Genomic DNA, 20,270 nt, shown 5'->3' with positions numbered 1-20,270 from the left:
CTTCACTCTCTCTCCCCCTTTTGCTTCTCTTTTTCTCCATGTAACTTTTTGTACGCTTTAATTTACTCCTCCCGTTCTTTACCACAACCGACTGCCTCTCTCTTTCCTCGATTTCTCGTGATTTTTCTCCCATCTTTTGTCCCTTTTTCAGAAAGGTTCCCTCCTCTAACAGATCTCCGCTCCTCCGCTCGCTTCAAGCCCCATGGCGAGCCGCAACATTCGTTTCTGACGGTTTATCCCGGCAGGCTATCGCGTAATGAGCGTGTCGCGCCTGCCGGAGGTGGATTTTTGGAATGCGTGAAACATTGGCCGCATTATCGTCCGTTAATTGAAGGAACGACGCTCTCGACGATTCCGTCGATTAATCACCGCCTGGTTTTGCGCGCGAGCTTTACGTCGCCCGCGAGAAACCAGGTTGAATTTAAAATGGAGCGCGATACGCCCGGCACTGCCGGAACGAATGGATGGGATTCTTCGGAGGGATCCATCTAATTAATGGCTACGTGTCGCTGATGCGTTTATATTGCTGTGAATTAGGCAGCTTAAAACGTGGATTATGTAGACATCGATTAAGTGTAAAAAGATTAAGAAACTGGTTTTGGACTTTGTGTGGACGGAGCGGATTATGTTGTGATTAGACGATGTCACCATTTGGCTACTATCAAATGTTATTTTAAATTCTTAAATTTTCGAGATAGCAAGATATTAATTTTTCCAATGCTGAAATGTCAAAAACCTCAACTTTAAATACGCGAGTTTCAAAATTCCCAAATTCTCAAATCCCGTAATCCTCAAATCTTCAAATCCTTGAATCCCCAAATTTCTGAATTTTCAAATTTCCCAAAATTTACCTAAGCCTCGAAATTCCAATTTCTCAAATCCCCAAATCTCCAAATCCTTAACTTTGTAAATCTCTAATTTCCCAAATCTTACAAATTCCATAAGACCTCTTTCCAAAATTGAAAAGACCCCAACCTCCAATCGATCAGTTCTTATCACAACGTGCTAATAAAATCTCCCCGATAAACTCTACCATAAACCATCAAAAGTTTCCTCTAAAACACGTCAGAGATTATCAAAAGGAGTGTCATCGTACACATCGAAAAATATTTTAAGTATAACACAAGGAATGTCAGGAACGCTCACCTGTGGTGATACTGTGAATAATGCGGATGCCACGGGTCCGTTGGATACTCGTAGACCTCGCCAGGATGTTGACTGTTCCAGAAGGAAGCAGGGAAGTTCCTCATGGACATAGGGGAAATGTTTTCTGTAACAAAACAACGGGAACTTTTCAGTAATACTTTAAACGCTCGTTTAAATGATTCTCTTTTAAAATTAACATGATATAAAGGATCATCGTCTCATAGCATCGCGCATTGCGTACATATCAAGTTGGACATTTATGAACGTTACAAGTTTTATATCATCATCATTTATGCAAATTATTGAAGCATCGCGATAGTAGCTTTTATAGCGCATTTAATCTTTTCTGTATAAAGACATAGCATAGAATACTTGAGGACTTAATTCTTTCACACACTTCGTGTACAGAATATTATCCTTTCAGGGTATTTAAACGTCTATTGTTCTTCATCTTCCGCAAGCTTTTTCAACAAAATTTCCAAATACGTTTAAATCATTTCATACAGCCGTCATAATTTTTCCGTAATATACTTATATGTCATCACTTCTCTTCAGGTTTTCAAATTTACATTTCTTTTGATAAGTTAGCACATTTACTATCGCGTAAGTCATCGGTAATACAAAATGAAGGGTATAGTGTTAATTAATCTATACAGATGTTTTCAATTTCAGAAAGGAGGTGGAGTTTAACAGTGTTTAATAAAATCGACTAATAAACTTGCCAGAATTTAACAAATAGTATTTAACAAAGAAGCTAGTATCTAACCAGCATTTAATAAAAATAATAGAATCGATATTTAATGAAGAATGCTATTTTATGAAAGCAGCAGATATCTATCGTCTAATAAAGAAAAGCAATCCATAATTCCATAGAATCCTTGATAAAAGAGCTGCCGGGTATGATTCATAGGTGTGATCGATTGACGATCGATTACTCCACCATGAATCGCATTAATTTCGCTGGAAGGAGAACCGTTCGGTCGGAACGGGAATGTTTATTAAAATATTTGTATCGTTTCCCACGGGCCAGCACGCGATTCTTTCGAGGGCCCACGATAAACGAGTAGCCGGATCCCACGGGATCGAACCGCGCGACAGAAAGGTACCGCTCGGTTGTTTTACAAGCGACCACTCCAAAGCCAGAAGCTTGTCGTGTATCCTCCCGCGAGTCCTCGGGTCCTTGGTCCTGGGATTCCTTTTTCCCTCTCGAAACTCTTTCGGCCAATCCAACACACATATTCGAAGGTTGAACCAACGAGGTCGGACCAGCCAACGATTTATACTTCTAATTCCTTCTCTTCCTCGATTTCATCTCCGCCACCATCGGATGTTCATCGCTGTGCCATGGAAACCATGTTGGCTAATTTATGTCGAGCTCACGAAAGTTGATTGTTCGACGTTGTGATATCAAACAATAGATTATGAATACTTTTATACACATTACTAATCTGCTACAGTTGAGAAAAATGTAATTCTACGTGAGAAAGTAAGTTTTTTCATATGTGGCTTCGCTTTTGAGAAAATTATAAGTTTTACAAGGAGGGAGTACATTTTTATTCGATAAAGAATTAACAATTCGTTAAATCTCGAACAAAATTGAGTAATTAAGATTTCAAAGAAATTTTATAATAAACGTGTGTATGATACAACCGCCTCACATTTTGAAATCCATTATAAAATAAAAAGTACATTAAGAAGTCCATTGAAGAAAGTAAGTCCGTAATAATATACATTAAGAATAAATTATAAAGAATTTATAAAGGAGAAGTAAATCCTGTATCGTATTAAAAGCTTTTTTGAATGGCCAAAATATTTGTGGGATTGATATTCCCTGGTTCAATCCGAAAGATAACCAATTCAAGTTTCGCTACTACCACAGCTTCCTGAAGATCTCTTTATTTCCGTTGTAGTTCGCATCTGCACGAAAGAGATCCGACAATTCGAATCCTCCGGGCAATCTGGTGTCCTCGAGGGTCCCGGACCGATACTGTAATCCGATTGGGTATCGGGTCGTCCCGGTAACAACTGACCCGCGACACTTGGGGCATAAAGAAGCCCATGGGGCCGCATTGTTTCCCACGCGCGGAATGCCGAATGGAAGAAGCAAAAGGGTGCTCGTTCTTTGCGAGCGTGTAAAATATACTTTCCTGTTGATGCAGAGTCGCCGAATGGCCGCAGATTGGCCGTGCGGCATCATCCTCCTACACAAGTATCAAGAAAGATTGACTAACTATCGCGTTAAATATTGCGATTTGCTTACGAAGAAGATGCGAGATAACGAATGGAACCGGCCTCCAAGCTTTCGTCCTTCGTTCCGCGTCCTTCGTCCTTCCTCCAACCCTTGTCCCTCTTCCACCTTCTTCCTTTACCGCCCTCCCTTTCCTCCTTCTTCTCTAACCACCTCCTGTCTCTCCGGACCCGACTCACCAGCCGACTGTCCTTTATTTATTAACGCAATTAAAGAAACAGAGTGTCGAGCGTCCACGGCCGGCTTTCTACTGTGCCGATGCCGCGGACCGGCTGCACAACGGAGAGCCAAAGGGAGAGCAAAGGCTCGATTCTATGCGGCTCTGACGAAAAGGGTTGTCGATTGCCAACTTCTCGTTGCTAACTTTTGATTTACCAAAAGTAATACTCCAAATCTCCAAGTCTAAAGCTTTCTCTAGATTCACAAATGAACTTTCAAATGTCAAATTCACATATTTCCACATTTCTAATATTCCAGACATTTAAGTCTTGCAACCTCCATTTTTCAGGTATCCACATTTCTATAGTTGAAAATTTATCATTCGAAAATCAACAAGTGGTCCATTGGCAAATTCATTAAGACCCTAATTCCAATGTCTTTAAATTTCACAAATTCCCAAATCCTCAAATCTGAACTTCAAAATTTCCATACCATCCACATCTTGCTCCGAAATTCTCAAATCTTGATTTTCTGAATTTCCCAATCTCCAAACGCACAGTTCATAAATTTCTAAATGTCCAACAGTATACGAGTTCGCGAATCTAAAAATCGATGAGTGAAAGACCTGTTCCTTTCCATATTTTCCTCCGGTAAGAGTTGTGCAAAGCCCCAAACAAGGCGAGGCTCATTAATTCTTTCGAGTTCATTCATTTTCCGCGGTGGTGCAGCAATGATTCACTTTTAGCCGTTCAGAACCGGGAACACCGATCGCTCGGCCGCGTACGCGATACCCCGATACAAATGTAGTCGGTAAATCTTCGCTGCTTGCAGCGGTCGGTGTGTTTCATTTCTCTGAGCCGTCGGAAAATAATCGACTGACACGAGCCGGATGAGTTTCTCGCGTCGTGGTGCTCGGCGTCGACGCGTGGCGTTGGCAACGTGCCAGGAGGTGCCTCTATAAAGACGTCGAGCGTCGCGGTGCCGCGATTCGTCAAAACGTAACCCACAGCAGATTGATGTGGCGGTGCGACCGGATGGCTCGTTATTCTGATTGCGAACCTCACACAGCCGGCTATGGCCAAAGAAACGACACCCCCTGGACAGGGATTAAGATCGTGGCGAAAACTAATGACGCGTTCCGGTCTATTTTCGATCTGTAGAATCTGTTGATCTGCTCGACACCATCGTTTCTGGATGCTAAATCGCACGTTTTGATCAAATTTTACGATGTGAAGAGAGGAATGTTACCAATAACGACCACGTCTCTGGTGACCGGTATTGCGTTTTAACCCTTTGCACTCGAGATCTTTTTCACTGGGGAGCTTCATAAATTTTTTATAGCTAATTTAAAATAATTTTTCATATACCAGTTAACAAGACGTTAGAATATTTTATACTCATATGACAAGGAAGCAAATTTGTTACACAAGCTCTGTACTTTATCAATGTGTTACTTTATGAAACAATCTCAACTGGTCAACCAAAGTTTACACACTTCAATATAAAACACGTTAAAATTTCCCTTTATATCTTCCTAGATAAAGAAGATTCAAAATTCTCTTTCCACATCCTCAAAATCGCTAAGTTATTCAAAACCTAACCTAACTTGCTATTAACCATGTTGGAGGCGTTTTCGAAGTCTTTGTCGTCATTCTTTCGACCACGGCAGGACAATGCAAATAACTTTGAACCTTACACCATAGTTATTTTTACGATGAAACGTCGCGCCATCGTTACACATATAATGTTAACTACGAGTGTATTTCGTTATGCATCGGTCACCTTCGCGACGGCGTTAAATAAAGAAGAGAAGAAGAATAAGCTAGTGGCGGCGTCGCATGCTGAAAAATAGCGCGCGTTTATCAGCATGGTACCGTTCAAAGGGTTAATTCGGAACGTCCGCCAAGCGGATCAGAAGCGAGGGATCGAGCGATCGTGGCGGGCACTCGTCGCTCTGTTGAGAATACGACGTCAAGAACGGCGGTAACGTTGAGTTCGGGAAATTGAGCGCGTCGTTCCAGTCGGTGGCGTCAAATTAACGCCCCGTTCGCCAGCATCGCGACGCAACAGAGACGCAATTACTTGACATGGCCCTTACACGACGCCGCGTCGCGTTGTGGCGTCTTCAAAGAGGGCTGCCGCGAGATTAGCCGCGATACCGTCTTCGGTCTGTGCTCGTGCTTTTTCACCGCGCTTACATGCTCTCTCGTAACCGGGTATCACACGGATGAAAATTGCCGTGTAATCTATGACAGGACGCAATTTACCGTGCCGTAATTGAGAACGTCGCGACGTGCACGTATCTATCGGTCGTTCGCGAGTTCGTTCAATTTTACGCTATTAACGGGGCAATTTCGTTAATTGCCGGCCAATGAAGACCGTTTTACGGAGAATCTGTCGCGTCGAGACGTCGATTCGGATAATTGATTGTACATGGAGCGTGTAATAGAAATCTCGTTTCAGATGTTAGAACAAATTAAATAAGAATATATTAATGTATCAATTGCACACTGATGCAATTAGATACTAATTTATTAAAGTACGCGTTTGTTGGGAAATTTTGTTTCATAATTTTTCTGTTAGATTCAACAACCGGGCAGTTACCCGGACCTGTTAATTTAATTTACGCTTTTCTTCTCATTTTGAACGGATATTTCTGATCGGTGATCGCCTCTTTGCCCTATCATGTGGCGTCTTTTGACTCATTAGCCGCTGAAATATATTATCGGCAGCAAGCATACTGGGCTAATAACGTCTTTAGCGTGGTCGCTACGGACTTGGATAATTGATAACACGAAGGGGAGTTAACGTGATTAAAGGGGTTCGCGTATAACCGATCTAGGAACACGGCATCGCTTTGATGTAGCTTCGGTCCCGCTTGATAAGTGCTGTATGCATTGATAACCGTAACTTCGTTTTTCTGTGTTGGAACTCGATTTGATTAGGCTCTTGATGGGGCTGATTTAGTTTCGTACGTCTTTGCCAATGCCGCAAAGCATTTCATGGTGGGAAAATAAGGTACAGCAGGTTTTTGGTACCGTTGTCGCTATCGACGTTGTCTAGTATCGCTGTTGTACTGACATTGTCATGATTGTCACGAATCAGGAAAATTAATTACTCTCTACTCGAGTTCCTGTACGAGTACGTTCCTGCAAGATCCATAATGACAACTCGAAAATCAATTTTTCGTTGCCACCTTTTTTGGAATTACGTCGTCATTTAAATACGCGTATGAGACTTCACAGAATCGAAAGGGTTAATAATACGAGGTAACGCAGTAGTTCGAAAATTGTGGCGAACAGGCGCGAGCACGTGTCGACTGAACAATTCGCAACCCTTATCGGAGGTTTCCCCCCAGATCTTGCTGGGAGGGTGTCTTTGTCCCATACGGGTGGAAACGCGTACACCCGTGGAGACGTTCACTCCTTGTACGTAGGTTAGTCGGCATACCGCGGCTAAAACTGTCTCCGCCGGTGTCTTCTCGTTCCGTTCCTCCTCCCTTTCTTTCTCTTTCACCTCCAACCGCCCCTCTACCGGTCTGTTCGTTTCTGTTCTCCCTGAGTCAGCGTGCATCTCGTAGGCCGGGAACAGAAGCTCTTAATTTACCTTTCCTACGCCGAGGAAGCGTGGTCCCCGATGAAACGAAGCAGCGCGGGGATGAAGAGAAAGCTGGTGGAGAAGAGGTAGATGAGGATGCCAAAGGGACGCAAGGAGAGCGGCACGGCACATAACAATTAGGTCGTGTTGTCTTGAATTCTAAGCAGGCTAGTGAACTGATCCTGAGCACTGCCGCGAGATAAATGCGGCCTTAAACGATACCGATATAGACGGGCTGCTACGCCGATCGCTTGCCAAACCCGCTTCAACCGACAACCCCCTACCCCATTCTTGGCCTTTCTCGTTAACCGGTCGTTTCTTTCGGCAACGGGCCTTCAACGGGATCATTCGATCCATCCTCGTCTATCCAGCCCCGTTCGATTCCTTTTCTGGAGGATATGAATGTTTCTTTCTTGCTGCTTCTTACCGTGTCGCCGATATCGTTACCTGCAGTTTATTCTTTCAGATGTGTAGCATGAATTTTGATCGTACGCTGCCGAGCGTTATAAATACAGGTATCTGCTTCTTCTGACGAGTTATTTACCGGCTATACCTTTATGAACGATTGCATTTCCATTTATGTAGATATCGGTTGAACCGCAGATGCCAAGAGATTGTGACAATTCCAATTTTAGGATTGATATTTACTTTTGGGGGTATATTAAAGAATAGGAAGGTTTTTGGAAATTTCTGATTATATTTAAGGTTACTATCAAATGGTATTTCGTTAAATGGTCTTCTTAGCGAACAATATCAAGAAGCTTTATATTTTATAGAAATTACAATATTCATTTTGAAATATGAGAACAGTATTCAAAAATACCTGTCAACACTTGTATACTAAATCCTACACGTCATTCAAACTACAGGTCACATAAACGTATAATCCAAGATGTCATTCCGTAAAAAAATGTCCAGTAGACACATGTCTCCGTTGGGAGTTTTGTTCTAACTCTCGTTTTCATTTTACTCCTTCATTTCCATCTGTTATTTTTTTCTCGCCCCTGTCTCAGGCACAACTTCCACTTCTTCTTCTTCGTCTCTTTCCCCAAGCGGACAGCGAGGGTTTTAAGCCTCCAAGTACGACAACGACGGTACAATTGTTACGTGGCTTGTTAGGGTTGTCGCGGCCTAATGGCGCACTTTATTATCGGTCTCTGTTGGCTCCGCGTTGCAACAGTGAATGCGTTTAAATCACCGCCCTTTGATGCATTAGCCCCGATTTTGGTCCAGGTCCCGATTCTGTTTCTGGTTCTGTCCAGTCTTTGACATTGGTGTTCGATATACGAAGTTGTAGCAAACTGTAGCCATGTTTTTTTTCATTTCAGCAACTTTAACTATTATGTGATGAATTTCTTCAAACTTTTATTGTGAACCATCCATAAAAACATATTTTGTTGTTGATACAGAGATAGATAAATATGTTTACAATATGATTCATATTTTTGTATGTATAATTCACTTTATGAAAGCTAATAATTTGATACGAGTTTCATATTTTTGTTAGGGAATATTAAATAGTTCTGTTTCATTCAAGATGGACTTGTCACCTTTTGGCATTAAGGGCACTCATTGTAGTAGTTGTATAGTGCGCAGAGAAGTTATGTCATCAATAAAGTTATAACGTAGAGTACTGATAGATATAGCTACAGTTGTCGATAAATTTTTAAAAAGATGTCTGTTCTCTTCTATTTTAAAATTGTTAATTACGTACAACTCACCTTTTAGTTTATCGTGTGCTAGTGCCCTCTGAAAGTGTTCCTCCACTTCGGACGCGGCATCCCCTTGGTAATGAGTGAAAACTACGCAATTTGGGTTCAAGTATTGCGCTCTGCTTTCACTGTCGTCTGAATCTTCCGCGGCGGTACCAGTACCTACGACGGCTACAAACAAATTAACAAGGCTAAATTCGTCAAAACTGCGGAGCTATAGCTTAATTTTGTTAACTGTTATTTATTTGTAAAAATATTATTCAGTACCATTCCCGATCAGTACCAAACTTGAACTGAATAATTTAAGGGACAGAAATATTAATCATAAAACAATAGCAGAGTTGATCATTCCTCATTCATTTTGAACTGAAATTTCATTAAAATTATACTACATGAATATATATTGCTTTTCTTTAATATTGTCTTACAATCTCCAATATTGCTCATGGTGTAAATTGTGCTTGTAAAAATTGCCAGTACTAAAAATTATTAAATTACTCTCGAAATTGATTAAATATATCGACTTACCGTCCGTCGATCTGTCATCGTCTAACGTTTTCGATAGTTGTGACGCAGATGACCCAAGCCGGGGTTTAGTTGTTCTTGGCGATGCTGGACTGGGTGCTGAACCGACGGAACCGGCACTGCTAGGTTGCCCTTGCGGCACACTTCCGTCAGTTCCGCAAATTTCGAGACCCGCCGCTTCAAATGATCTTTGGTGGACATTCAACTGCAAGGAGAATACAGCTTATTATTACATGAGACATTTGTACCTTCAACATGTATGCTATAAAGTTTAACTTACAGATGTAACTAACTTATGTCTACTAATTAGTGGGCATAATTCACTGGTATAACGTTATAACTAAAGAGAAAGTTGAAATATGATGCGTTATTCGTCTTCAACAATCTTTGACTGCACAAATTATAATTTGACTTGAATTAAAAATTCAAGTAAAGATCGTCTCATATTTTTGTACCACGCTAATTTCAAGTAAATTATGTTTAGACTAAAACCTATTAAAACAATCGAAATATAAACGTATAATAAAATACATCAAAATGAAAACATTCGACAAAATTTAAAGATTCCTATATTGTCGACGTAAATATCGAAATCGTATTCTTCAATGTTTACTTCTTGTTTACCAGATGTCTCTCCAGAAGTCCAATACGCAAATTTGCGATTGAACTTACACGTATTTGATTGAGTGTTTACACGTATCGTGATTAAGATAATCACATTTGAATAGAATTTGTGTCATTGCTTTCGTATACTCGAATAAATTTCGTAACATCCTTTCACTCACGGAGTTTTCGCACGCTTCTGCAATGGAGTGTCACGTACGAACCTTGTGATATTTATAATTATCAGAGTTCGACTAAGCAATAACTTTGTCAACTTAAAATGCACACCCGTAGTATTTATGCAACGTGTAGCAATAACTCGTGAAGCAACGAAGAAAATTTATATTACATTTCGTTTACTGAATATACATTTTTCATCCGTCCACCATTTAGCAAAACATTATTGACGACAACTATTGACGTCTTGAATTATCGCGACTGCAAAGAACAGAGATAATATGCTTAACTTGGTGGGTGTTCAGTTAAAAACAAGTTTTCCTAGGGAAATTGTTACAAGGGAGGGGAAAACGACTTCCACTCATCGGTTTCTGAGTTTTATTAGATTTTGAGGTTTGGACATGATTTAAAAATTTGAAAATTTCAAGACTTAGAAATGTAGGAATTTGAGGTTCGAGGATTTAAAAATCTTCAAACTTATAATTAGATAAATTGAGATTCTACTCAAGAAATTAAAAAATTTAGAAAATCGTAAATTAGAATCTTTGAAAATTGCCAAGCCGAAAAAAAACTACCCTTAACCAAAGTAAGCCAACGCTGCACCCGAGTTAACCGACCCGTACCTAACTGTGATTGAAGCCTTATGTAACAAGAAAGGATTGTGTTCCCATTTATCAAAAGTGTTAATCGTTACACCACCCACGATTTCTCAACTAGCCGCGTGTACCACTTAGCGTAGTGTCATTGTCGAAGTTAGTAATCGATACTTGAAACTATTACAAGCTCGAGTGGCAACGATAGGTATCGATGTCCGTCGAGGCCAAGCCAAAATATCGCAGGCTCAACAAGATCGCGAGCAACGAAATGCCTGTCGATGATACGCTTCGATATGCATCTGCAGCGTCGCGGATAATTCCAAGGATTTTACCACCCTCTCCTCCCACCCTTACGATCGTCTGCACGTCACGTCGATGAATCGCGACGTCTGGGTTGACGTTTAGTAGGTAAATCGTACGAGCTACGTCCTTAGAAGAGGGGTAGCCTCCATTGAGCACATACCGACGCCAGGCGTCGGCGTCCATTGTGCCCCTACCACACCGAGCTAACTGCAAATAGCGCTAGAGCTATGCTATGCGCACTGGCATCGTCACGATCGGTCGCAATGAGACCAAATAGGACGTAATGCTCGCTATTCATTAGATCCTACGGATGCAAATGCCACGCTGGGTCATGGCATTCTGCTCGAATTTTTTCCAACGAACCGATCTGCGCCGATCGCGCGACGCCGGCCAAGCCAACTATTCGGCCACGAACGATCGAAAGATGGCAGCCGAACGGGCGTCGAGACGCCTCGACCGAGACGCTCGAGACATTCCTGCCAGATTGCGATGACTGATGCTGGACTTTTCTGGAGATGCTGTAAATGTCGGTGATATTGGCCACTTAACCCTTTACACCAGAAGGCATTACTCTAGGAAACTACTAATAAATTTTTTGGTCGATGGACCCTTTTGAAATTATTATTTTATTATCGATTACGACTGGCGTCTGTTTCATTATGCTTAACAGTCAAAATGACGGATCTTATATTTCTTATTTTCGATTATAAAAATTATTAAGCTTCTGTCAAAAATATTAACCTTCGTCGAGATTTGTCTTTGTTGAATTTATCATAGAGGATGTAGTATACTTTGTACATACATCCATACATTGTTCACGTAATCATCTTTGCTAATACGTTGTCTGCCACAGTGAAAACTGACGTATGTGGTCAGACATACACATAAAGATTATGAAGAATGCGAATACTTAATCCTACAATTTCTTCATCAATTTAAGACTCAATCACTATATCATTAAAAGCTCTCAAAACTACGTTTTCCTTTCCTATAAATAATTAATTTATAGCCAATATGGTAACCAATGATATTGGGATCAAAAGGTAAGATGTTAAGGTTATTGCACCAGCGATGAAAACAAACCTACTAAATCTCGATCCTAATTCATCCTCGTCAGACATCATGGCATCAGTCGCGAGCGTAGACAATTAATGTCAATTGCGATCCATGTTGTCACCATACCTCGATCAATTTCGCAGAATCCTGGACGGAAACCGTTAGGTTTCATCCTGTTCGAAAACGGAACATTACGCGTCTCGTTGACGATTAATTCCGCGCGCATAATCCGCCTCGCGGTTATTCAAGGAACTCGGAGGACGCGAACGTTTCGAACGGAAACCGGCCAAGCACGCCAACGGCCACATAATTTTAACTAGCGTCTTCGTTGGCCACCGGCTGTCGAGAGCTGTTCGCATCGTCTTCGCGAGTCGAAGGTCGATAGATTGACGAGCGATCGAAAGTGAACGGCGGTGGGCATACAGGCTAACAGGGATCGAAACGATCTTGATGCATTACTCACCACGCGATCGCGATGATGGCCAACTGGGAGAAATACGACCGCGTAAATGCCGGCACGCTTTAAATGACGATGCTGAGGATTTCCCGTGTCACATCGAGGTCATGCGTTCCCGATGCGACTTCCGGGCGAGATTATCCGAAGAATATTATCAGAACATTTTCTAGTATATTCAAATATACGGAAGCCTTTTGGTTAAGAATAAAATAGACTATCTCATTAGGATAGACACTCCTAGACCACTCACTAAATTTAAGAAATGTATCAACTACATTACAAACTCTCACATCAAAAGTGTCAACTAAAGCAGCACTATCATAAGTATTTACAGTACTAAAATGAATCTACCACTTCTACCATTGCATTTACCTTAACAACTTCAATAAATGCGAAAATTAAATTAAAATATTGCGGTAATGAGTTATAGTGGCCTTTAGTACCGAAAGGGTTGAAAATGTTAAAGCAAAATGAACAGCATCTCGTACCGCGTCTATTGTCTCAAAGTTTTGAGTCGTTCGAGGTTACCAAACACCGCGGTTTCTTGATTCACCGGTATTCGACCATAATTCATGCACACCGATCTGTCCGACAGATTTATTTGCGATAGTTCCTGCAACAATAATGGCTACCGGCCCCGTATACGCGGCCGCGATCGCGCGTCCTTTATCATCGCGTCGAGATGGCATGCGACTCGTGCACACCGACACCCGGTTTCTTGGATCATTACGATCGTGTTTGTCGCGATCTCGAGGATCGATGTACCGACGGCACACGGCACATGGCGTTAGATAGGATACCGGGTATAATGAATATCGGTCGCAGCCCGTACTCGTCTCGCCGATTTATCTTGTCGCTAGCGTACGCGCGTACAGGGAAATCGAATTAATTTATTCCAGCCGACTTTGCGTTGATTACGAAGATAAAATAGTAATCGGAAAACGTAAATGACAGTGCAAGTATTTCCTAAGGTAATATTTATTACTCCAGTTTCTTGGCTAATTAATTATCTCTCTGGTGTAATTCGACGACTTTACTTATTACTGGTAAAATTTAGCTAGTTTATTATTATGAAGAGTATTAAAAATACTGAAATATTGCCAATGCTAGAATGTTAATTAATTATCTCTGTTTCTGATGTAATTCGATTTGGACCTTTGACTTTACTTGTTGGTGGTAAAATTTAGCTAGCTTGTTATTATAAAGAGTATTAAAAATACTGAAATATTGCCAATGCTAGAATGTGAACCATTCGAGGTCTGATAAGTACACTCGTACATTTTTCATAAGAAGCAATATGAAAGTATCTGACAACCTCAGTTTACTCCGCAGGAGGGATATATTATTCAGTTTCCGTTAAACAAAAAATGTTGCACACGTAAGGTCAAGCTTAGAAACGCTCCAATCTACAAAGAGTTAAGACTATTGCGTTGAGTTGTTCGAAGCTGTTCTCCTTGAAACTGAAACTCAGTTTCGATTTAATTTCACTTGAAGAGTTACCTTGTTATATGCAGGTATTGCGTGGAACATGCATCAGAAGTGTTCTATGTTTTTTGCTTGAGAACTGCAGTCGTATTTAGTAAAAGAATTGTTGTAAAGGTCCAAGTGACACGCGAAGTATATACAAATATCAAGTTGCACTTGCAAATGGTTCCGTTGATCTCGGTTATTATTCTTGATAAATTCTTATGCAAAAGAAATTAATTAGTTCGTACTTCCGACTTTCAACATTTCCAAGGTACGTCATAATTATAAGTATCACGCAATAGTATCGAATATAACAAAATATGTTCAAGCAGGTTTGCGTTGATTATTTCTACTTGGAGTGGTAAAGTTTAGAAAATATTGCAGTATATTTTGTAACAGTATTTCTATTTGACATCAATTTTTACTGATATAAACATAATAATAAAATAAATAATCTTTTTCATGAAATTATGCAACGTATGCAATTATAAACACTATGTGTTATACGATCATAAATGTCAATAATATTCCGTTAACATATGTCGAGTGATCGTAGTCGCCATAGGATCAAAAAGCCTGAATTAAATTTCGAGTTAAAGGAACCTCTTTTCGTGTCAACTTTAATATCCCTTCAATGTTACAACCTTAATCACGACTCATGATTAGATATCGCAAGGTAACCGGTTAAATTCTCATAAACGTTGTCGTAGAAAAGACGTATGTTCAAAGGGTGAAAATTACGCTCGGTAAAATGGCAGTTAGCGAGTTCTGGCACATAGGCACGTCTTCTCTCGCATAAACTAGACACTTTGCACGATTTATTAGTGCTTCAGACTCGCTAATGAACGAACGCAATCGTCCGAGAAGATGTACGCGTGTTCGTGATATGAACGCATAGTGGATACCCGTCATTCGACGACACGATACACGCAATTGCAGTTGCGTACGCTCTGTGGTGGCCATTATTGTTGCGCGAGTTCCCGCGAATGAGACTGGCCGACAGATGGACGATGTTAAGTATAAGTTTAACCCTGGCAAATCGGCCGAGGACCGTGTATGATCCATTTCTCAACAATGGCACGCTTTGCCAGAAGCTTTTATGCCCCTTATACGTTTCAACAGCTTTGCAACCAGTACTGCAAACTTCATCTATAAACACAACATCTTCAAACTTCATCTGTAAACGCGGTAATTTTGAACTTCATCTATAGAAGCGACAATTTTTAACCTCATCTATAAGACGCGCCATTTTTAACTTTATTCGCAAAAACCGCAATTTTAAACTTAATTTGTAAGTGTGGCAATTGCAAACTTCACCCCTAAGTGCAGTCATATTAAGTTTCGTCTATATGCATGGTAATTTTAAATTTTGAAATGTCTTTAGAAATGAAATTTGATTCAATCATTGTAAAATAGCAGTAGGAGTCTTCAAAATAAGGCACTTAACCGGAGAGATAACAGAATTGAAATCAATTTCAGAATGTGTAATCTGCCATGCATCCTCAGCCATCTATGTACATAATTATGATCAGCTACAAGTTTGTTTGACATTATCTCAAAAGGTATTGCACCTATAAGAAAAGCTTATAGAACCTTTTTTGTAGAAAATTTTCTAAACTGTAAATCTTGTGAGAATCATTTTTATTGTAAAATCGATAGACAACGAGATATATGTGACAAACTGTTTAACATCGATGAGGATATTTGACAGTGGACGAAATAAAGGACAAATAGGTTGTCACGAATTAAAACAGAGGTTGACCATTTATGTAATTTCTGTTGTTCGAAAGAATGAGAACCAAGGCACAAAAAGTGGGAGTACGGAAAACGGAGGGATCCAAGAAGCGGGTTTCTTGCCGATGGCGACGTTCAAGTTCATGATCAATTGCACGTTTCCCGCGTGCCGGCGGTCATCATTCGGCATCGTTTGCCCCGCGAACGCCCGGTTTTCGCTGTTTGAGGATCACGTCGGTGATCTACTACCCGGTGGAATGCCGGGACCCCGGTTTATTATAGTAGATAATGATAACATCTCGGAGGCGTAGCCTCTCGCGCGCTTATGTTCGCGTTGCAGCCGCGACAGCGTGGCTTTACTTTCGTCCTACACGTCTACTTGCACAAGTCGTCATCAGTCACTGCATACATCACCGTCAGGCTTATTTTCGTGCGTCGCTACCCACCGTTGATGTATGGACGTAATTGGTTAGGCGGGATACGCGCTCGCACCGATATACAACGGCAAAAGGTTGCTTGTCAACGAGCGGGAAACCGACCGAACAGCGGACGTACACCACTAACTGATTGGGGGGAGAATGGTGAACACCGCGGCGACTTTGTTGGATGGTCGAGTATTATTTATTTCGACCTGCTACCTCCATTTTCTTGGACAGTTCCGCTTTTTGCTGGACAAATACGCCTTTTAGACGTGGACCAAGTTAAACTGCTGTTGTTTTTATAAGGACGTCTTTTTGGGAGCATTATTAACTTGATCTACTAGCGTAGTGAAGGTGCTGCTATTAATAATTTTTATAACACTGTATATAATGTATCGTTGAGTAAAGTGAGAATTGTATCATCCGTATTTATGACTTATCCTTGGACTTCAAATGTGTGCTAATTCAAAGTGCTCTTAATTTTATTTATAACTATTTATCAAACTTAATTCAAAAAGTATTTCTATTCGAAGTCGTTCGATACAGAGACTTGTTTGAAATTTAAACCGAGTCGCAAATAATTTATTTATTGCATAAACTCTTGTAACTGTTTTGAGAACAGATAAAAAAGTAAAGAAGGCGGAAACACAGGTAAACAATAGAGAAAAATATCTTTCCATCCGCAAGCTGTTTCAGCTTGCAGACGTTTCGCTTACACAAATTCAATTAAACTTGACAATAATTCGCGGATCGTGTTCGCGAAACGAAACAAAAAGAAAGGAGCAAAAGCACGGAAGGATTAAGCCGAGGAGAGGCGGTGAATCTTCCATAGATTACCACGCCGAAGCATCTAGCATCGGTCGGACGACAATGTGGTAATTAATCGAAGCAAGCCTGTCCACGACGGTCGTTCTCTTCCTCTTTTGCCTTTTCTTTTTTCGCCCGAGGCGAGTTGGCTTCCTTCGAAACGGTCCACGTCCTCGACATCTCGCAGCTCTAGCCAACAGAGCTGCTCGCGGTCTTTCAAAGCATTCCAAAGCGCGAGCGCCTCTTCTCTGCCTCCCGTACCCCTTTCTACCCCTCTCTTTCATCCCCTCTTCGCATCTACCACCGTGTCGAGTCACTTCACGAACCTAAGGCCGCGTCTTTATTTGTTTCCCTTTTGTCTTATAGATCTCCGAATCTCTGTATCCGCGTCCTCCCCCACCTTTCTTACTTTTTTCGTTCCTCTTCCTTTTGCAGGCCGCTCTTCCTTGACCACCGTTCAAACGAAGGATCGATACACGTTGGCACATCGACTGTCGGATGTTCAAGCGAGTTGGTCATTTTATATTTTTAATCGTGTTAAATAGTTCATTATTTTCATCACACAGTTCGTTCTAAATGGAATAATTCATTTGGATGGACATAGTGTGATGACATTGTGAAAATGTCCTTATAGTTCATATTTAATTATGATGATTTGATACTCTATTTTATGTTAGTAGAATATTTTTTATGTACATAGAATATAACATACTCTAAATACTTTACTTGGTACCCAACCAAATTAAGATAACATTAATGCTACTTAAAATCAGAATACCCATAAATTTTGAGTTAGTACATCTGCTGTGAACTAGTGAACTTCACAAAATTAAACGAGTTGTATACGTGTATATAAATATTATACACTGTTATATACGTATAATGCTAATGTGTTAAATATACAATAAGCTTTCCAAATAATAAATCTGTATTATAGAATTCTGTCCACAAATACTTCCCTTCAACACGAAAAATTAAAACGTATCAAGTCGTTCTCTAACGAAATCCATTGAATTCCTACTGAAATAATGTCACAATCTGTAGGGCCATTGTCACAGGAAGCTGATACCACTCCTGTGAAGCATTCGCGAGCCATCAAACTGGCTAAAATTTGTCGATCACGGCGTCGACACGGTGCCAGCTCCCGAAAACCGTGTAAAATCCGACAACCCCCATCGATCCCGCAGGAAACGAATGACCGTGCGTCGTAGGGTCCACCGATTCCCACATCAATTCAACCGCGCACGTAGAGGGGGACTCCGTCAAGTTTGTTCGACAGAAGCGAATAGCGGGAGAAGAACGGAAGAAAGAAGCGGCGATACGAAAAAGAATGAAGGAACGACCGAAAAAGGGATGAAAAGGTGGGACGACGAGCGCGAAAAAACGAGGTAAAGGAAACGGCGATAGAGGGAGGGGTGATAGGGGGTCGGTAACAAGCTACCACGGGGTATCTTGCAATTTGTTTGCCGGACACGGCCATTCGTCGACACGATTCTCCTATCTTCCACGAAGATGAGAGCCCACAGATCTCGAGCGCGGCGCTGGATTACGACTATTGATAAGGCGCCGGTGAACGAGTTCCCTTTAGTTAAGTTTAGTTCATTAGCAAACCAGCCAGGTGGACGATGGAGCGATCCCTCGTCTGGTCGACAAATTACAACGAGATCGGCCCCCGTTATCCACCCTCCTTCTCCTTCGATTCCATCCACCTTGGGGACACGGGAAAGTGCATTGCTTCCGAGAATCGACGTTTCAGAATGGAACGCGCAATCTTTAGGACAAAATAGCACATGCAAACTGAAATAAATTCTTTCTTCGATTTTCTTGTCACATAATTTCTTATCCTCAAAAATCTTGAGAGATAATTAATTAAAAAAATTCAATTTTTATGTCATCATAAATAAGGTATTGATTAGTTTAAGAAGAGGAATTTTTAGAAACTTTTGTGATCGTCTAAACAAGTAACAAATTATGGATAAAATTAAATATGATTCAGTAACATATACAATTATTTCAGTAACATTGGTTGCTTCCTTTAAATTATTTAAAAATTAATATCTATCGTTTTCTATGAACTTTCATTTCCATTTCCGGAAAAGAAAACTGAAATATACAATTTTAAAATATGCGTCTCTTACTTTAATAAAATTGTGTCTTAGTAAAATGACTTCGAATGAACGAGAAAAAATTACGAAGTACCGACAGAAATGAACCTAAAGTAACATACTTTCACTAAAATAGTAATAAAACGAGATCCTAAATGATACACTATACTTGTAGAAATACCATGAATTTTATCGCGCCATGAAATCTTCAGAATCCAAACTACATTCCTGTAAAATCTAAATTTTAATCATAGTTGCCAATTTCAGTTCGCGCCCTTGTTCCCTATCCATTAAGCAGCCAACACGTTATATCGCATATCATGCTAAAGCGTGTCTCTAAATTGGATCCGCTGAAATTTCTAAGTCCAATACGTCCAATGTAACACCTAGAATTCCACTCTTAAAATTCCGTTCATTTACACGAAAAAGTAGACTACGTTTAAACCTGATTCTTGCGAGAAAAGAAGTACGAGGTTGGGGATGGAAAGTTAGAAATATGGGAATTTAGAGATTTGGGGGTTTGGGGTTTTGGGGATTTGGGGATTTAGGGATTTGGGGATTTAGGGATTTTGGGATTTTGGAATTTTGGGATTTTGGGATTTTGGGATTTTGGGATTTTGGGATTTTGGGATTGGGGGATTTTGGGATTGGGGGATTTAGGGATTTGGGAATTTAGAGATTTGGAAATTTAGAGATTTGGAAATTTAGAAATTTGGAAATTTAGAGATTTGGTGATTTAGGGATTTAGGGATTTAGAGATTTAGGGAGTTAGGAATTTGGGGAATTGGGGATTTGGGGAATTGGGAAATTGGGGATTTGGGGATTTGGGGATTTGGGGATTTGGGGAATTGGGGATTTGGGGATTTGGGGAATTGGGAACTTGGGGAATTGCAGAATTGAGGAGTTAGGGATTTCGAAATTTGAGGCTTCAAGAATTTGGCGATTTAGGGATTTGGAAATTTAGAGATTTGGTAATTTAAGAATTTGGGGATTTGAGAATTGTAGGTTTTGGCAATTTTGGAAATTTGAAAAGTGAAGAATTTAGAAATTTAAGAACTTGAGGATTTGAAAATTTGGAGATTTGGCTAATCGAGAATTTGAAGACCTAAGTATTTGGAAATCTAAGGATTCGAGGATTTGAGAATTTGAGTATTCAAGA

At 40.5% G+C, this 20,270-nt stretch overlaps 1 protein-coding gene and 1 long non-coding RNA gene across 3 annotated transcripts in view; one reads left to right on the top strand and one right to left on the bottom strand.

Annotated features, from left to right (window-relative positions):
* vg (transcription factor vestigial) overlaps nucleotides 1–20,270 on the bottom strand; it is a 103,857-nt gene that overhangs the window by 16,544 nt on the left and 67,043 nt on the right. The window contains exons 2-4 of one of the 2 annotated variants that reach the window (XM_076530631.1): nucleotides 9,391–9,592; nucleotides 8,872–9,024; nucleotides 1,147–1,270 (exon numbers count right to left, since the gene is read on the bottom strand). In XM_076530631.1, coding sequence (XP_076386746.1) covers nucleotides 1,147–1,270; nucleotides 8,872–9,024; nucleotides 9,391–9,592 — 479 coding nt within the window. Of the gene's footprint in view, nucleotides 1–1,146; nucleotides 1,271–8,871; nucleotides 9,034–9,390; nucleotides 9,593–20,270 lie in introns of both variants that reach the window. The other variant, XM_012280675.2, reaches the window with a different exon arrangement.
* The window catches only part of LOC143264279 (uncharacterized), a 121,283-nt gene that overhangs the window by 45,944 nt on the left and 55,069 nt on the right, over nucleotides 1–20,270 (top strand). The window lies entirely within an intron of this gene.

The sequence above is a fragment of the Megachile rotundata genome, chromosome 1, assembly GCF_050947335.1.
Source record: "Megachile rotundata isolate GNS110a chromosome 1, iyMegRotu1, whole genome shotgun sequence".
Lineage (NCBI taxonomy): Eukaryota > Metazoa > Arthropoda > Insecta > Hymenoptera > Megachilidae > Megachile > Megachile rotundata.
This window is presented reverse-complemented; position numbering and strand designations above follow the sequence as displayed.